The 19,171-nt window shown below is 39.5% G+C and overlaps 1 protein-coding gene across 9 annotated transcripts in view; it reads left to right on the top strand.

Annotated features, from left to right (window-relative positions):
* Positions 1 to 19,171, top strand: part of SMARCA2 (SWI/SNF related, matrix associated, actin dependent regulator of chromatin, subfamily a, member 2) — a 179,626-nt gene that overhangs the window by 26,348 nt on the left and 134,107 nt on the right. For all 9 annotated transcript variants that reach the window (XM_063594038.1, XM_057298775.2, XM_063594037.1 and 6 more), the window contains exons 5-8: positions 5,609 to 5,864; positions 14,483 to 14,609; positions 16,554 to 16,727; positions 18,177 to 18,350. In XM_063594038.1, coding sequence (XP_063450108.1) covers positions 5,609 to 5,864; positions 14,483 to 14,609; positions 16,554 to 16,727; positions 18,177 to 18,350 — 731 coding nt within the window. The remainder of the gene's footprint in view (positions 1 to 5,608; positions 5,865 to 14,482; positions 14,610 to 16,553; positions 16,728 to 18,176; positions 18,351 to 19,171) is intronic.

The raw sequence follows: 19,171 nt of genomic DNA, 5'->3' as shown, positions 1-19,171 counted from the left end.
AATTTTGAGGGGACCATAAACTTTCAGACCATGGCAGTGGGTTTCAAAAGGGCAAGAAAGTATCATTTCATCTCCAGAATTTCTGTGTGGCTACCATGGAGGCATTTGGTAGGTGGAGGATCATAGAGAACTGAGATTTGGGAACAGGAAAGGTTATACAAGAAACTATGCAGAAAATGGCAGTTTGAATCCTAAAAGTATTTAGAGGTTTTAAAACTGCAAAACTCCAGCTCTTGAGAATGCAGCCAGATAGAAGAAAAAAGCACGTATGTATATGTGTGTGTGGCTTATCTTCCCTGAGTGCCTGCTGGCCTACTCATGTGCCATTGTCAGTGATAAGTCCTTTGCATGTGTCACACAACTAATGATGGAGAGTCGGGATTCAGACCCCAGGAATTTGACTTAAGAACTCATGTTCTTAACCACTTTCCCATACTGGCTCCTTCATGGCAAAAAGGCTCATGACAAGGAAAAAAACCTATCACAAAGTCTGTGTACCAAGATGCAAGCATTGTACTTCTGTGTGTGAAGAGACGGTATCTGCACACCTTACTTAGATCCTTTTCCCTCTTACTCTGAGACACAATATCAACAAAATTGGTAATCTTTATATCCCATGTCTCAGTGTGTGAAGAGTATTAACTAGGAGAATTTCAAGTAGAGGCCAGCTGGTAACTACCAGCTACATGAAAGGTTGATGGAGAGGAGGGATGAGAACTTGAACTCCCAAAAGGTAGTAAGTAGTCTTGGATGATGGCTTCTGGGTATGATCTGCTGTACCTCACAGTTGGTCCTGGGATATCATCTTGTCACAGACATCACCAAGCATTGGTACTTTTAAGAATGAGCTAGACTCAGTAATAAAAGATTCGAAGATATCAGTTAAGAATGTAGGAAGCAGAATGATTTGAGAAACCTTTTTAATCCAAGGTTAAAATAATGTAACTGAACACAGTAGTAAAATTTAAAGGATGAAGCTCCATTTATCTGGATACCTGTACACAATAAATGCTTCATGTCCTAATAAACCCAATCCGGAGTGCCTTTTCTGGATCATTTTCAGGAGAGGGCTCTATTTTTTTTTTTTTTTTTTTTTTTTTAACCTGGCACCAGTACCTACATCTTCCGTCATCAGGTGCCTGTCATTAAAGGGAATTCACTTTATTACTCACTGCTCATGTCTTTTTAAATTTTCAATAGTCGGAGCTTCATTAGAAATGACAATATTTGGGCAGGTAGGGTTTTATGGAAGAGTGGAAAGGAGACGTGAATGAAGGAGGAAAGAAGATATCTCCTTCAAATAGAATGAGCCCATTTCTGTCACTGAGAGGGCACTGCCATTTGACAGCATTGCTGAACTTGTCCCCACATCTCAGGTTTCATTAGAGAAACAGATAACTTTACTTGCCAAAAATAATTTTTTTTTAGATTGGCTTTTAGAAAAGTAAAAATAAGGCATGATTTTCTTGTTAAAGTTCATATTAGTCTATTTATTGTTTATCTCCTTTTTATAAAATAAATTACTTTTAAACACCCCTGCTAATATTTCAGGATATTATTCACTTACGTAGAGGTAGTTGTGTTCCCATTTTGCTTCTGTTCCATTTCCTAGTGTTATTCATGTGTGAAGAGAACCTTTTTGGCTGGGGTGCTCTGCCTCAAAGCTACTCCAAACTTATAATTCACCAAAAGTGACATCAGCCTAGCCACCACCAAAGAATTATGCTTGGAGTCGAGGCATTGCCCATGGAACACGTAACTCTGCAGTGGTTTCCCCTACAAAATGTCAGCCACTCTTATGATGGAATGTGCCCTTGCCTGCTGTGGGCACCGCTCAAATCTAACCCATCATTTTTCTTTTCATTTTGATTCACTTTTCCTTTCAGAGATTCAAACAACAAGAAAAATGGGAACTGAAAAAATCTGGGGTTTTTGAGGGGTGAGGGAGAGACCTTATGGTAGAAAATAAAGTGTTTTTTTTGGATATCTGAAATTTTATATGCTCAATTTAAATGTTTTATTGCGTTTGTTTTTTCCAACCTGTGGAAACCCCTTAAATTCTTACTGAATGCATAGATCTTTTATTTGCATGAATGTCCTGTATGCCGGAAGACTAAGTGGGAGCACTGAATGCTTTGAAGTTCTGTGCCTGTGAGACTTGGGTATTTTAATACATTGTTACCCTATTGCATCAAATCAGGCATAGGGATGCATTCAATAAAGACTGTCCCCTTCCCCCCTTAGCTGCACTGGGACTCCCTTCTGGAGGGCCAGAGTTTCTACTTTGTTTCTACTTTGACTCCTAAAGTGAGGACTGAAGGGAAAGCAGATGGCATTTTGTACCTCTGACAATGAAGCCTAAATTGTTTACGTTGGAGAGGGTGTAGGAGATAAGCTAAAGAATGTGATTTGTCTTCCATTTGAAGATACCAGGGAAAAGTCTTGTCAAGTAGCAGACCACCAGTGTCTAGTGTAGAGGAGATGATTTCTGTCGATGGAGAGCAAAGCCAGCCAGGCAAACGAACCCGTAAGCCGCCTGAGGGACAGACAGGCATAAAACCTAATGAATAGGTAGGTAGACTTTGGGCAAGGCTAATTGCAGCAAGCTGTGTTCAGTTCCCCAGCCTCTGTTAAGTAGTCATTTTTCTACAGTCTGTCGGAGGGAAGAGAAAATAGACCCACACAGTAAATGAACCTGTGGTGTTTAGCTTGGAAGTGGAGTTTGCTCTAAGTAGCTCTGGTAGCGGACTCCAGGGAGCACATGGCAGGCGGACTCATCTGAGTATCTGTGCTGAGGAGTTGTATTAAACTGTTGAAACACTTAGAAATTGCTATAGAAAAAGAGTACTCCCAAAGTTGCCAGCTAATACGGTACCGAATTTCCTGAAAGACCTTTCTTTTGCCATGTGGTTTTTCTATAAAGCTGAGTCAATGAGGCTTCTTTATCTCCCTGTCCTTGGCAATAAAACGACAAAAGCCGAGGGTTGAACATGTAGACACTGTTATCTCACTGAATCTTCACCACTGCCCCGTGAGGTGGCTATTGTGACTGTCCCCATTCTATAGATGGGGACACTGAGCCACAGATGGGTTGAGTAACTTGCTCAGGCTCACACAACTAGCAGGTGATAACAGCTGAGGTGAAAGAGCATCTTTTCTGGGAAGATACAGGGTGTTTAAATGTACCTGTTTAGTGCACAGCAAGTTGCAGTACTTTTAAATTGGAGACTGGAATATGTAAGTAGATGTTTGAATCTCTCTCTGTCTTTCAGTGTTACAGGTGAATCAACAAAATTAGAATATCTTTCTATTTAGTGACTGAAGAAGGCCGTCCATGCATATATCAGATCTAGTTTGGAGTCACAGACTAGATTCTGGACCAGAGATGACAGATATGCTTTGGGTACCTCTTTTTGATTAAATGTAGTTTTTAAAATAGTGACTTGACTATACCTCAAGGAGTCTTCATAATCTTCTGCATGGGTATTTATAGGCAATAATGCTAAAGAAGACAGTGCCAGTACAAGTGAAATTATCACATGATTGCAGTGTTACGGCTTTTGTTGATGAATTATTTGAACTGGGAGGAAAAACACTTTGAGAACTAAATTTAAAGTAATTCTTCCGATATTATCAGTAAGACCTAAAGGTGGTTGCTTTTGGAGGACCTAAATGTATGAAATTCCTGATTTAGCATGCTTATGGCAAGTCTTCAAATATGTTTAATTCTACCAGCTTCTTGAGCTTCTTAAGGAGAGTCACAGAATCACAGGGAATTAAAATGAATGTTAGAGATCTGTATCTCCTCTGACTTGACTGGATCACACCTAGAGCAACCCAAATGAAAAATGCACCCTGTTTTAAAGATCTCCAGGGAAAAATATTCTAAAACTTCCCCTGATAACCTACTCCAATGCATAGTAACCCTGAGACTTAATATTTAGAAACTGGTTTCTCATATATGGATGAAAGGAACTCTAAATGTATCATATTATAAAAGGTATGCATTACATAAAGGACCTTTTATACAGGAAAAAAAGTATTTAGATGAAAAAACTTCTTAATTATGGAGGTACATCTACAATACCTAAAATTAAAAATAAAATGAAGTGCATTTTCCTCCTAAGATTTTTTCATCAACCCCTAGAACCACTGCTGGAAATTACCTGAAGAAGAAATCTTACCTTGCTCTGTATCTTTAGGAAATGTTTTACCTAATTTTAGAAGGAGGGGAAAAGAACGATAACATCACAGACACACACACACACACACGACACAAACACAGACACACACTGTAGTTTCCTAAGCAGTTTGTTCTAATTCTTCACATTCCCCCTGTCAAAATGTTTGCTTATAGCTTTCTTTGTATTGTCATTTAAGCCCATTTCTAATTGGTGATTGTTGGAAATTGAATAAATGTGTTCAATTTTTCATAATGTACGTCGTTGTATGGTTAATTATTAAATCGCTCTGAAGTATGTAGACTATTATTTTTGTTACCATTTAACAGCTATTTTTTCTTAGAAAGAATTTAGAAAAAATTGGAAGAATGCTCTGGACTTTAACATCTGCTTACTGAGATTCTTTTAAAAAAATTTAATTCATCTGGTAGCATCACTAAAATTATAATTTTAAGGCAACTAAAAATTCATCTAGGAGAAGAAATGGAACACTTAAAAATTTAAGTCTGTACCTAGTAATTAACTTAAACTCCTGAAGTTCAATGTGGAAAATTATTTTAAATTAACTTAATCAATGCACTTTGACAAGCTTGCAGATTACATATTGTTTTATTCTGGTAACATGGGATAATGCTCCCTTGAATCCTAATATTTGCCAATTTTTATTAGGTGGAATGAGCAGATTTTTTTTGGCTAACAATGAATGTTTTAAGAAATGTTTTCTAATATGTAGTAAGAAAAAATTTAAGTTCCCAGACTTCACTGATTAAACCTGAAATATGCTTTCTAGGCCTTAAGAGAAAAAGTGTGTGCTCCTTGTAGTTCACATCAGAAGACTGATAAACTCGTTGCTCTGTTTGTAAAGCATGGGTTCTAACAGCAGGGCTATTCCACATTGGGATAGAGGTCTGTCCTAAAAGGGCTTGAGGTGCAATTTGCAAGATGTGATTTTAGGACCATACCCAAATTGCGTCTGACTGTTGGGTGACTCCCTTTCTTTTTTGAACTCTGAATGCACCTGTAATTAAAAAAAGAAGAAAGAAAGAAACCCGTTGTAGAGCTACATTGAAAGCTGGCAGTAGTTTCCTTAATCAGTTGTATTAAGTCGCAGTCGTTTTGGGATCATTTGCACCCGTGTTCGTTAGTGAATGCCATTTCCCGATGCGGATAGACGCCAGATTCTTTTTTCTTTCTGTGTCTTTTTCCTTCTCCGTTTTCTTTTTCCTTTTCCCCCGTTCCCTGTCTTGCCCTCCTCTCCCTCCCTCCTCTTCCTTCTTGCCCTCCTTTTTTTTTCTTCTTCTCTTCCCTTAGGTGTTTAAGACACTTAATGGTCCCCAGCACTGGGCCCCGGGGGGCGGCGGGCAGGCCGGGTGTGGCCCGCGGGGCGCCGTCCCGCCCGGGCTGCCCATGTCGCTCTTGTCCCGCAGGCCCGGGGCCGGAGCTGAGCGGCCCGAGCACCCCGCAGAAGCTGCCGGTGCCCGCGCCCAGCGGCCGGCCCTCGCCCGCGCCCCCCGCAGCCGCGCAGCCGCCCGCGGCCGCCGTGCCCGGGCCCTCAGTGCCGCCGCCGGCCCCGGGGCAGCCCTCGCCCATCCTTCAGCTGCAGCAGAAGCAGAGCCGCATCAGCCCCATCCAGAAACCGCAAGGCCTGGACCCCGTGGAGATTCTGCAGGAGCGGGAATACAGGTAATGCGCCCCGCCGGAAAGGGGCTCCCCTGCTGGCTTCCAGCGCGTGCCCCTGAGCCTGGGGGGGTGAGGTGCCTGCCTCCTTGGTCGGCCAAACGGCGATTTTCGCCCATTCAGTCGGAAAACTTTCGTCCATCCTTGGGGCCTTCCCGGTGCTGGGGTAGGCACCGGGGTTTCGAAGATCAGAGGCCGCCGGGGACTTGGACCCAAGAAAGTGATCGTCTCACTTCCTCTATGGAAGATCACTTCCTCTATGGAAGATCACTTCTTCCTCTATGGAAGATCACTTCCTCTATGGAAGATCACTTCTTCCTCTATGGAAGATCACTTCCTCTATGGAAGATCACTTCCTCTATGGAAGATCACTTCTTCCTCTATGGAAGATCACTTCCTCTATGGAAGATCACTTCTTCCTCTATGGAAGATCACTTCCTCTATGGAAGATCACTTCCTCTATGGAAGATCATTTCTTCCTCTATGGAAGATCACTTCCTCTATGGAAGATCACTTCCTCTATGGAAGATCACTTCTTCCTCTATGGAAGATCACTTCCTCTATGGAAGATCACTTCCTCTATGGAAGATCACTTCTTCCTCTATGGAAGATCACTTCCTCTATGGAAGATCACTTCCTCTATGGAAGATCACTTCTTCCTCTATGGAAGATCACTTCCTCTATGGAAGATCACTTCCTCTATGGAAGATCACTTCTTCCTCTATGGAAGATCACTTCCTCTATGGAAGATCACTTCTTCCTCTATGGAAGATCACTTCCTCTATGGAAGATCACTTCCTCTATGGAAGATCACTTCTTCCTCTATGGAAGATCACTTCCTCTATGGAAGATCACTTCCTCTATGGAAGATCACTTCTTCCTCTATGGAAGATCACTTCCTCTATGGAAGATCACTTCCTCTATGGAAGATCACTTCTTCCTCTATGGAAGATCACTTCTTCCTCTATGGAAGATCACTTCCTCTATGGAAGATCACTTCTTCCTCTATGGAAGATCACTTCCTCTATGGAAGATCACTTCCTCTATGGAAGATCACTTCTTCCTCTATGGAAGATCACTTCCTCTATGGAAGATCATTTCTTCCTCTATGGAAGATCACTTCCTCTATGGAAGATCACTTCCTCTATGGAAGATCACTTCTTCCTCTATGGAAGATCACTTCCTCTATGGAAGATCACTTCCTCTATGGAAGATCACTTCTTCCTCTATGGAAGATCACTTCCTCTATGGAAGATCACTTCCTCTATGGAAGATCACTTCCTCTATGGAAGATCACTTCTTCCTCTATGGAAGATCACTTCCTCTATGGAAGATCACTTCCTCTATGGAAGATCACTTCTTCCTCTATGGAAGATCACTTCCTCTATGGAAGATCACTTCTTCCTCTATGGAAGATCACTTCCTCTATGGAAGATCACTTCCTCTATGGAAGATCACTTCTTCCTCTATGGAAGATCACTTCCTCTATGGAAGATCACTTCCTCTATGGAAGATCACTTCTTCCTCTATGGAAGATCACTTCCTCTATGGAAGATCACTTCCTCTATGGAAGATCACTTCTTCCTCTATGGAAGATCACTTCTTCCTCTATGGAAGATCACTTCCTCTATGGAAGATCACTTCTTCCTCTATGGAAGATCACTTCCTCTATGGAAGATCACTTCCTCTATGGAAGATCACTTCTTCCTCTATGGAAGATCACTTCCTCTATGGAAGATCACTTCCTCTATGCGATACATTGTCGTCGTTTGTGCGTGTGCCGTTCAGTAATGACTGAGGTGGTGGGATGTTGGGTGTGCTGTGCTGGCCGGATTTTCATGTTGACTGTACATTTCTACTAAAGCATACTTTGGTAGCTTGGTATAATCTTTGTTTTAATTCACCTGTGTCTATGGTGTGATCCAGCCTTATGGGTATACCCTGTGCAAGTGTCTTTATACGAGGTCTATATTTAAATTATTAGTCCAGAAACTTAATTTTTACCTGATTCAGCCATGTAGCAGAATCAGGGGTTGGTAAACTCTTTCTGTAAAGAGCCAGATAGTCAATACTTCATGCACTGTGGGGCCATACCGTCTCTGTCACAAGTCACCTCTACCCTTGCAGCGTGAAAACAGCTGTAGACAATAATGGGCTGGCTGCCTTTCGGTAAACTTTACAAAAACAGGCTGGAGGCAGAATTTGGCCTGCAGGCTGTGTTTACGAGACCCCTGATGTAAATGGTTAATGTCAACCCAAAAGGGAGTCCAGCAAGTATTAAGTCAAGATAAAATAAAGCTAAGATTGTGGATTCTGGAGTCTGCCAGAAAGCGTACTGTGTCATTAGTAACTTCTTACCATGGTGAAGTTATGTCTCTTTTCTGCGACTCAGTTTCCTCCTAGACTAAAAGAAGATACCTCTCATAGTGTTGGGAAGATAAAATGATACTGAAACATTCAATAAATAATACCTATTATTATTTCCCAAGTACTTTAATTTTAAGGAAAATTAGAGTTTAAAAATTATAGAGAATGTTGGTAAACAGTGTCTGGGCTCCCTTTTAAAATATTACCTTAATCTTTATTGAAAAGCACATCACTCATTTGTTATCAGACTAAAATACTAAGTTACCAGCCTAGAGAGGTAATCTGAAAGAAATCAGAATAACTTGCCATTAGATGTGTTTATTTTTTTGGATGAGGAGTATAACTTTATTCTCATCACTATTAATAATCATCTGTTAAGAGATTTTATATTGCTATTTCCACCATTTCATGTATTCCCAGAGAGCTAGATACTCATTGTCAATTGATATTTCAGTGCTGATAGGCAGATTCTGCTGGGTGAATAATTGCTGTGTGTTATAAAGTCAAATACTAGCATATTCCTCTATTCATGTGCAATAGACTAATGTGCAGTACATTCTGTATGTTACCGTTGAATTTTTAAAAAGCTAAAAGTGTTGGAAAAAGTCAGTAATAGAATAGAGAAATACAATGTGGCTGCTCTAAAATTCTGACTTCCTAAGAGCTGATATTTTTTTTCCTACCCTAGGAAAGGAAAAAGCTCTGTACGAGCTCCCTAGTTAAAACATTTTTTTTCCATTTGAATTACCAGTACCTTTGTTAAACTATGTGAACTACCCTTAGAAGACAGATGCTTTCTATAGCTAGAAATTTTTATGTATGTCTAGACTTCTTTCCCTTATTCAGCCTGGCATGTGTGTGTGCACAAGTGTGTTTCAACTTTTTATTTTGCTAACTCCTAAATGTTCTTAATCATTTTTTCTGGAATTTTCATTGCAGGACTTTCTTGTAATAAGTTTATTTTAGGAACTTTTTTGGAGATTACCTTAGTGGATGGTCTTCCAAAGTGCACAGTATTAAGTAGTACTATTTGGCCTATTCCAATGTGTAAAAAGCTTTTGTTCTGCACTCCTATGTCAATAAAAAATGCTGTCAGTATCTTTTAAATTACATGCATTACAAAATGTGGAGAATGGCTATTTTTCATAGTATTATTATTGCTTTATAAATGCCTACTCTTTTGTAAAGCCATGTGGCTTTTGAAACGACTGATCTGGACAACCCTGAATCCAGAAAGGTCATGGGTCCTTTGGTCTGAATTTTCTCATGGCCACCTGGAGAAGAAACACAGTTTGGTGGTGACAGCATCATGGGGCATGTTTTGTATTCTTTGGTTACAGAGCAGTAGCTCTCTTCTGCCTATTTTAAGGTAAGTTGTTCAACTGCAGAGATTAAATTTATCCCTTAAAAGGGTTAAATTAAGTCCCTTAGGCACTTGCAAAAGACAACAAATGAACCATTTTTTTTCTTCTTTTGACCCTTTGTGACAGAATGGCTTACCAGCCTTTAGCATTGATAACTGTGAGGATCCAGTGCATCTTTATCATCCCATCAAAGATTAGAGAAGGGTCTAAAAAACCTCTTTTACGATTTGATAAACTTAGTTTGTGCAAAAGTCATCTGTCAGAAATTCTTGAACAGATGTTAATTTCTTTGGGTCTTGTAATATCATTTACCTTGTCTATGAAATTTGACAGGAAGTTTTCAGAATCTTAAATTTTTTTAACATTTAAGTCAGTTGGCTGCTTTTCCTTGTTCATCATAAAATCAGAGCGTTGACAAATTGACCTTCTTCTTCATTCATAGCATAAATAAACGTCTGCCTATGAGCACTTTGCTGCAGCTCTGTACAAGCTCTCTAGTTCAAACATTTTTCCCACTTAAATTGGATCCTTTCTTTTTGACCATCTTTCTCTTATAATGGAACTTTATTACTTGCATAGTAAGTGTCAGAGAGATGTTTCCCTGTACTGCTTTTTTTTTCTTTTTTTTCTTTTTGGCACACTTTTGTTGCCTTCTCATTGTGCCTAACTTCGCTTTCTTCTATTTAGAGTTAGATGTCTGATCAAAAGTACCTCAGGAATCATCACATTGGCATGTAAACTAATTCCACACATGTTTGCCTGGAAGATGTATTTCACACTTGAAGGGGTTTATTTGGGAAGAACGTCTCTGAATTATATCAGCCCTCTTCGGAATAAAGTCACAATTTAGTATGAAAAGAGCAGTGTATCCTCTTTGTGTCAGGAAGCAGACATAGGCTGCTTACCTGTGATTTTTTTTTTTTTTGACCTGCCGTTGTCGCCATTGCAATCCTGAAAATTCCTTCTCCAAAATTACCAATAGCTGCTTTACCAGCAGAGTTACAAAAAGTCACACACACTCTCTCTTTAAAGTGTCACTCAGCTCCTTGAAGGAACAAAATGGACCAGTGTCATTTTCTGTTCAAATAACTCTCCTACAGGAATCATAAACTTCTCCTCTGGACCTGAACAAATATCTGTTGCCTTTAATGGAACTCTTTTTCCTGCCAGAACAGTAACCCCTCTTGATTTACTGTTCAATCTGTATGAAAAACCTGTGTGACCTAATTCTGCATCAATTTTCTGTACTCGTGAGGACACTAAATGAGTCCCCTGCAGTTATGGAGTATTACATCTTGTTGTTGTTTGGGGAAGTTTAGAATCCTGAATCTCTTTATCGGACTACCTGCTGAATCTCGTTGATGGGGAGATGAAATTGTCTGGAGAGGAACATTATTTAAAATGAAGATTTCTATTAACAACAACAACAACAACAACAAAGATACAATCTTCTGTGTTGAAGAAGCCCCTCCTGTACCTTTGCTTCTTCCCCACCATGTGCTGAATCAAATGCATATAATTTTACTATGGAGTCTACCTTTCCTCTTCTCCTAGAGTTTGCGCTTCGTACTTCTTACCTCCCTTCCATAAAAGGGATTCTTTTGTGCCAGGGAATCAGATTCACTGACAAATAACTGAGCTCCTTGGAGAAGTAGTCATTTCAGGGAGAAGTGCACCCCCCTCGCTCCCACTCTCTCTCTCCAGTGCCTTAGTCACACAGTGCCCCATCTCCCCCGGGTTCCCACTCCCCATCTCCTCATTTTCCCTCCACTTCCCTACTTCCCACCTCCCAGTTCAATGTGATGTCATCTCTACCCTATCAACCCAGTTATCTGACGATTATTTATTTAGTCCTAGTTCCATGGTTGTTGGGAAGATTAAGTAGGAATTCCTCTAATTCAGCATCTGACCCACTTTGTCAAAGAGAGTAAATCAGAATACCAAGGGATAGTTTGAGTTCTAGGATATTCAGATATGAAAGATCTGCAAGGAATCTAGAACCAAGGATGTGGAATAACCAAATCATTGCCCATGATCTCACAGCACTATAATATTTAATTTTCCTTTGGTATGGCCTTAACCTGTAAAAGTAAAGTTGTCTCAGTTTTATTTTTTCCCTTTAAATTATATATTTCAGAAAAAAATCAATAGTGGATTTTTTTCTTTACATCTTAATTGTTAAGATGCATCATCTGTTGCTGTATCCAGAGATTTGGGGCTACATAGATGTTGTAGAAAATGAGTAAATGAAGTAGATGTCTGTTTCATATAGTGAAAATTAAAAACCACAGTAATAATCTCATGAGTATCACTAGTACAAGGAATGTGGAAGAAAGCTGGGAGAATTTGAACAATTTTGCCAAAAGAGTAAAATGATGAGTTTATTATTGTTGCATGAAATACAAAACTTTCAGTCTTTTGAATGATTAAACCACTTAGAAATGCTATTGTTTGTGTTGGTATGCATAGTTAAAACAATAGCACGGGCCAGGCATGGTGGCTCATGCCTGTAATCCCAGCACTTTGGGAGGCCGATGCCTGCGGATCACCTGAGGTCAGGAGTTTGAGACCAGCCTGGCCAACATGGCAAAACCCCGTCTCTACTAAAATACAAAAATTAGCTGGGCGTGGTGGCACGTGCCTACAGCCCCAGCTACATGGGAGGCTGAGAGGCAGGAGAATCGCTTGAACCTGGCAGGTGGAGGTTGCAGTGAGCAGAGATAGTGCCACTGCACTCCAGCCTGGCCGACAGAGCGAGACTCCATCTCAAACAAACCAACAAAAAACAATATCAACAGCACGGTAGCAGTGATAATATTAACACATTATGATGACAAATCATTTAATAAATTAGAACGAATAACATGTGTATAGCAAATAAAACAAGAATCAGTCTTAGATGCTATTTTTAGTGAAGTCCCTGAAAAATAGCTTTCCTTACCACCATTTTTAAATTTTTAAAAATGATGACATTTTATTTCCCTTCCAAACTAAGCAACTGTAGGTTTTTAAAAAAATCACTCATTTTGGCATTTGGGCTATATGAAGTATTAGATCTTCCACAGCATTCAGGTCCAGGAAGTTTCACTTTTTCATGTTAATGAAAATGATGGCTGTCGTCATCAGCATCTTGGCAAGGAAGACAAATGGTCTGGTTGCCTTAGGACAGAACCAGAAGTTAGAAAGAAAAAAGTCTGTCCTCTCAGCTCTGTACTCTGGCAACATCATCATGTTTGGAAAAAACCGTAATATTCATTTTTTAAGACAATTTCAACTTTTATTTTAGATTCAGGGGATTCATGAATAGGTTTCTTAACATGGGTATATTGCATGATGCTGAGGTTTGGGGTGCACTTGATCCCATCATTCAGCTAATGAGCGTAGTACCTAAAAGTTTTTCAGCCCTTGCTGCCCTCCCTCCCTCCCGCGTTTAGTAGTCCCCAGTGTGTATTGTTGCCATCTTTATGTCCATGAATACCCAATGTTTAGCTGCCACTTAAAAGTGAGAACATGCGGTATTTGGTTTTCTGTTCCGGCATTAATTTGCTTAGGATAATGGCCTCCAGCTGCATCCATGTTGCTGCAAAGGACATGATTTGGTTCTTTTTTATGGCTGTGCATAATTTTTAACAGAATTCTTAATTTTCAGCCTTTATAGTTGAGGTCCAGGAAAGTTCTCAGAAAGTGTATTTTAATTATCTATCATTTTATTGCAGTGGTTTTGGTATCAGGCAAATTGAGGTTCCAGTCTTGGCCCCCTTCTTTACTAGCTCTGTGGTATCTCCAGGTGTCTTCAGTTTTCCTCATCAGCAAAATGGGACCATTATAACATTTACCTTTTAGAGGCGTGTCTGTGTGTGTAAGAGAGAGAGAGACAATTAAATAAACTTGTACATTAAAGGCACTTAGTGCTGTTAATATTAGCCTACTTTAACTTATTACTTATTATTATTCTTTCTTTGTTGAAATCTAGTTCAGTACAGTTTGCCTCAAATTCAGGGGATGTAGTTCTAAAAATAGTCTTAAATGGCATATAATTATTTTGTCAGAATAGGATTCAGGTGAACTCTAAAACCAGCAGTTTATATATCTAACAGTAATAGTATCCCAAGTGAATGGCTAAAGTCAGAGGTCTTTTATTTTCTACTCTGCCTTTATTATGAAGAAGTACATGCAGTTATATTTTTGATGGTGTGTAAAACGAGGATCCTCAACATCCTTTTCTAGAAACTCTTGGTTTTTGAGTACTATTTACTGCTGGCCCTGATTTTTTTAAAACAGCCTCATTCGTATTTTCTTTTCTCAAGCAAGCTCTGCTCACAGAGGAAGTGGTTGTGGCTGGCAGAGCGCTTTCTGAATGTTTAGGGTTGGCTGATTTCTGTGGCATCAGCACCTAAAACTGTTCTTGCTCACTGCGCTTTAATGGCTGTCGTCATCAGCATCTTGGCAAAGAAGACAAATGGTCTGGTTGCCTTAGGACAGAACTAGAAGTTAGGAAGAAAAAAGTCTGTCCTCTCAGCTCTGCATTCTGTCTGGCTGGGAGTTAGAAAGCTTGTCAATTGTTTCTGTCTCTTATTTTCTCTCTCTGCTAAGAGTGAGCAAGCACATTTGACTTCCCCACTAGATGCAGGGTGAACCTTCTTTCCCTAGTGTTAGATAGAGGTTATGGAGGAAGCCACATTGTTAAGTAACATATACCTGTCTGCGTTAATGCAAAGGTAGCTTTTCTCTGCTTAACATCAAAAATTCTAGTTGGGTGTTAGAAATCAACTATCAGTATCTGGAATATGTTTTGCGCTGAACTTAAACCTAATGTCATTGTTTATCCTTTAAGATTAAATTGTAATGTGTTTTTCCCCTGCCCCCTTTTCCCCATTTTATTGTTTCCTTTAGACTTCAGGCCCGCATAGCTCATAGGATACAAGAACTGGAAAATCTGCCTGGCTCTTTGCCACCAGATTTAAGAACCAAAGCAACCGTGGAACTAAAAGCACTTCGGTTACTCAATTTCCAGCGTCAGGTAATACATTTTCCCCAGTGAATCTGAGATGTAGGAAATAAATGTAATTGTTCCTAAAGTGTTATCTGTGTTGCCTTTAGTCTATTCAATATTGTTATAAAGATATAAAGATATAAATATAGTAAAATAGTGAATCTTTTAGACCAACAGCTTACAACTAAAAATGATGAAGATGAACTGCTTATTATTCTGGTTTTCTCTTCTGTATTTGGGAAAGAGTTTTTCCTCCTGTACTATGGTTTACAAAGTCAGAGTTATGGCGTTTTTTTACCATGGATGAAAAACCTTGGGAACAAGTGGGGTAGCTCATGTTTGCTTTTATGACTGCAAGGAAAAACCAGAAGGTAGTAGATTGGAGCTTCTTTGTAAGCACAGATGTAAAGTGCTTGCCACGACTATGAAAATAATTTTAACAAATATGGTAGCCACGCTACTGAATTAGTGGTTCATCATTTATAGAAATACATAAAGCAATGTCTTATAGCTTATTTATTCACCAATGTCTAAGTTTGGAGTGTTTGATCACATCAGGCTCATGTATTGACTAATCAGTAAATTATCTGTTCTTGTAGTTTACAGTAGTTATTAAAAGCCAGTATAATGACCTATTTTCTGATTTCTAAATTAGTAAGAGACAAGTGGAATGAGTTAGAGCTAATTTTCACTTTGGCGAGTTTTGCCTTGTGGACTGAAAAGGTTCAAGTTTGCTAGTCCGCAGATTGCCTCACTAACCCAAAGGGGATAAGGAACGTTTCATTGTTAGTCAGATGGGTTTGTTTTGTTAAAGTCTGGAACATGCGAAATGAATAATTAATGAGTCAAAGTAGTTTGGAAGTATTGACTTGGTTTGTTGGAGGATGTGACTAAAATCACAGGCCACTCCACTTGCTATTGTGGTAGGAATTTGGGTGTATATTTGCCTTACTGGCTATAATCTCACAGATGGACATTAGTGGTGGGTAGGTGCTACTTGGCTCTTGGGTTGTGAGAGTAGATTTCAGCTTAAATTTTAAAAAGAAAAGGGAAAATTCTCTGAGTTCTGTTTCCTTCTTATTGGTGACCTCATAAGATGAATTAATAAAGTGCTGGATAAAATCTTACTAAATGCATATTAACCAAGTATATTTTCCGGAATATGTTTATGTTCAAATTAGCGTTGCCATGCCGGACTCTTATTGATTTCTGATTTTTGTTTGATATTATTTTAAAAATCTGTTATTTATGAAGCTTCCTAATTAAATTAACTGTAACTAATGATATTTCAGATGCAGTGGAATGATTATTTAATGTGTATTCTCCAGTCCCTACCCCCTACCACCACATAACATGCAATACAGATAAAAGTATTACATTTGTGATCTGAAATAAGTTCATGATATAATATAAAATGTAGATCTCTTGGAAAGAAGATCATTATTGGAGTGGGAAGAAGCCAAAACTCCTATTTCCCATCCTTTGTACGAGACTATGAATTAACGTTGTTTGAGTACCTGCTGCTACCACACGTGAAAGTAATTCTTTTATTCTTTTTTTGGAGCATCATTAAAATTAATCTTTAAACACAAAGAGAATGTTAACATGACACTTAAAACAAAGCGAAAAATTTAAAAAGCTTATTTAGCTAATTGGTATCATTAGAATAATTAGATAAAATGAAGTTATTTAAAAGGCAAGACAACATCTTTTCTTTCTTTTACTGTTACAGTACTATAATTGCTTTTGATTTGAATTATTTGGGGAGAAAAATCTCGTACCATTCTTGAAAATACTGCATACGTTTGGCATGATTTTAGTTCCTTCATTTAATACAAACCAAAGGTGACTGAGAAGCTTGTAGAGATTCCCCGCCCCACTCTATTCCATTAAATGCAGCCGCGAGAAGGCCAGAGTTCAGGACCCTAGCTTCTGTTAGGGAAGGCTGTCTAACTGCTCTCTTCTTGACAGCTGAGACAGGAGGTGGTGGCCTGCATGCGCAGGGACACGACCCTGGAGACGGCCCTCAACTCCAAAGCATACAAACGGAGCAAGCGCCAGACTCTGAGAGAAGCTCGCATGACCGAGAAGCTGGAGAAGCAGCAGAAGATTGAGCAGGAGAGGAAACGCCGTCAGAAACACCAGGTTCTCAGACCCTGGGCTTTGCTCACCCTCACTTTGGCAGAGCTGTCCAATGACTTCATCAAATGGGGTCAGAATGACTGAAAAATGGACCCTCGTGGGTGGTGGGGACGTCACAGAACAGAACGGTTCCTTGACATTTACATAATCCAACCACATCATTTTATAGACAAAGACGCTTAAGCCAGGACGTATAAATGACTGCCCAAGGTCATACAATTGCTTAGCAGCACAATGAGGTTTAGTGTTGTCTTAGTTCGTTTGGGCTGCTGTAAAAAAATAGCACAAACTGGGTGGTTGATGAGCAACAGAAATTTATTTTTCACCGTTCTGGAGGCTGGAAGCCTGAGATCAGGGTACTAGCATGGCTGGGCTCTGGCGAGGGTCTTCTTCTGGGTTGCGAACTGTTAACTTCTCCTTGTTTTCTTACGTGGTGGAAGCAGACCAAGTAAGCTCTCCGGGCGTCCTTTACAAGGGCACTAATCCCATTCCTAAGGGCTCTACCCTCATGACCTTATCACCTCCCAAAGACCCCACCTCCTAATACCATTACATTGGGAGTTAGCCTTTCAATATATAAATTTTGGGAGGACACAAACATTCAGTCCATAACAGGTGTCATGTTCATAATCCCATGGGAAGTTTTTGAATGGGTGGGCATAGGTGGATTTCCTAGAGCAAAATTCTGGGAGCAGGAACTTGGAAAAGGAAAGTAGAAAGCAAAAAGTTGTTTTCATAACAAATATAATAGTATCCTGGCCTCTTTGAAGGGCCTAGTTGAATGTTTCACAGAGGCAAATATTAAAAACATTCCTTTCTGGGGGTTTGGAAATATTTTGATGTAGGATTTGATTTCCTGTCATAGTCCTATAAATTGTATTTGTTTTCCTGTGCTTAATTTAGTGCTTAGCTTAGTTTCCTTTTGAAAAAATGTTGGATTTTAGTGTAAATAGATATATATTTAAAAAATGGATACAAATTCTGCATGGCAATTTTAACTTTGTGTAAACTTATTTTGTGTCATACTCTAGGGTAGTTAAGTTAGAGCAGAAAAACATTACTTTTATGACATACTTTTTGCTGGAAATACTCATGTTCCTCAGGTTTATTTTGGAGTGAATGAGTGGTTCGCTTTACATTTTATCATTGCCATTTTGTAGGTCTCTTTCAGTCTTCGATCTTTCCATTCTCATGTGGCCACACCCTCAAGGCTGAGGAGGCTTCTCTTGCAAATGCTTGTGACAAAAGGAGCCCGAAGAGGCCATCTTTCCCACCAGCCCCGTGGCCCACACCTCAACTGCAGAGATACCAGGGCACCTATCCCCAAGCAGATTCTAGTCTTCCTATGCTGTTAAACACACACTGAGAGTTTTCCTGGACAACACTGATAGCTCAGAGGACACTGGTCATTGGATTTTAAGTATCCTTTTCTTCCCTTTTTGGATCTTCTAGGAATACCTGAACAGTATTTTGCAACATGCAAAAGATTTTAAGGAATATCATCGGTCTGTGGCCGGAAAGATCCAGAAGCTCTCCAAAGCAGTGGCAACTTGGCATGCCAACACTGAAAGAGAGCAGAAGAAGGAGACAGAGCGGATTGAAAAGGAGAGAATGCGGCGACTGATGGTAAGGAACTCCCTGCAGGAGCCCAGGAAACTACTCAACCCACATCCGTCTGCAATGAGACCATTAAATATGGTGGTAGTAGAAGGAAAAAATGAAAACTGCTTATCAAAAATTTTATTAAATTTCTTTGAACCTTAGGGAGATGAAGTAAAAACTTTTTCTCTTTCCTGGAGAATGCATGCCAAAAATCTAGGGGGATGACTGATGCGTATAGTATTTCTGTGTCCTGGCGTGGCATTGCGGTACACATTACAGCTTCTCTCATAAAAGCAGGTACTATATTTTGCATGAGTTTGATAACCAGATCTGGAAGGATGGCAAATGCAGTTCTTTTAAAAATCTGGCCTCTTTGAGATGAATGACCACGTTTTTTGGAATGAATAACACATTAAGTCGTGTCTTCAAATCTAAGGAGGTCTGTGTTTTGAAGCCTCTGGTGCTTATCTTTCTTTTTTAATGGCAGAAATTATTCTCTAACAGTGTAATAAGTGATTTTTAAGTTGATTTTGAAATGTTGCCTTTTTTGTGATAGCCTTGTTATGGTCAAAGGCTATTCATGGATTATTACATTTGCACTGTTATTTTTTAATGGGCATATAAGCACAGAAGAGATAGGTTTATATCATTGGCCTGAGTATTTGTTTTTATTGACCATTTATTTTTGGAATTGGACCTCAGAGCACACTGTGGATTTTAGAAAAGCGTGTGTGTGTGTGATGTTATAATTATAGGAGACCTGCAGATTCTATCTAGGACGTAATGCCTGCATAGATGAAGATAAGGTCATTAGTCTCAGACCATAATTATGTTGCTGAAAAATT

This window comes from Pan paniscus, chromosome 11, assembly GCF_029289425.2.
Source record: "Pan paniscus chromosome 11, NHGRI_mPanPan1-v2.0_pri, whole genome shotgun sequence".
NCBI lineage: Eukaryota > Metazoa > Chordata > Mammalia > Primates > Hominidae > Pan > Pan paniscus.
The sequence above is the reverse complement of the archived record's forward strand: the minus strand, read 5'-3'. Positions and strand labels throughout refer to the sequence as shown.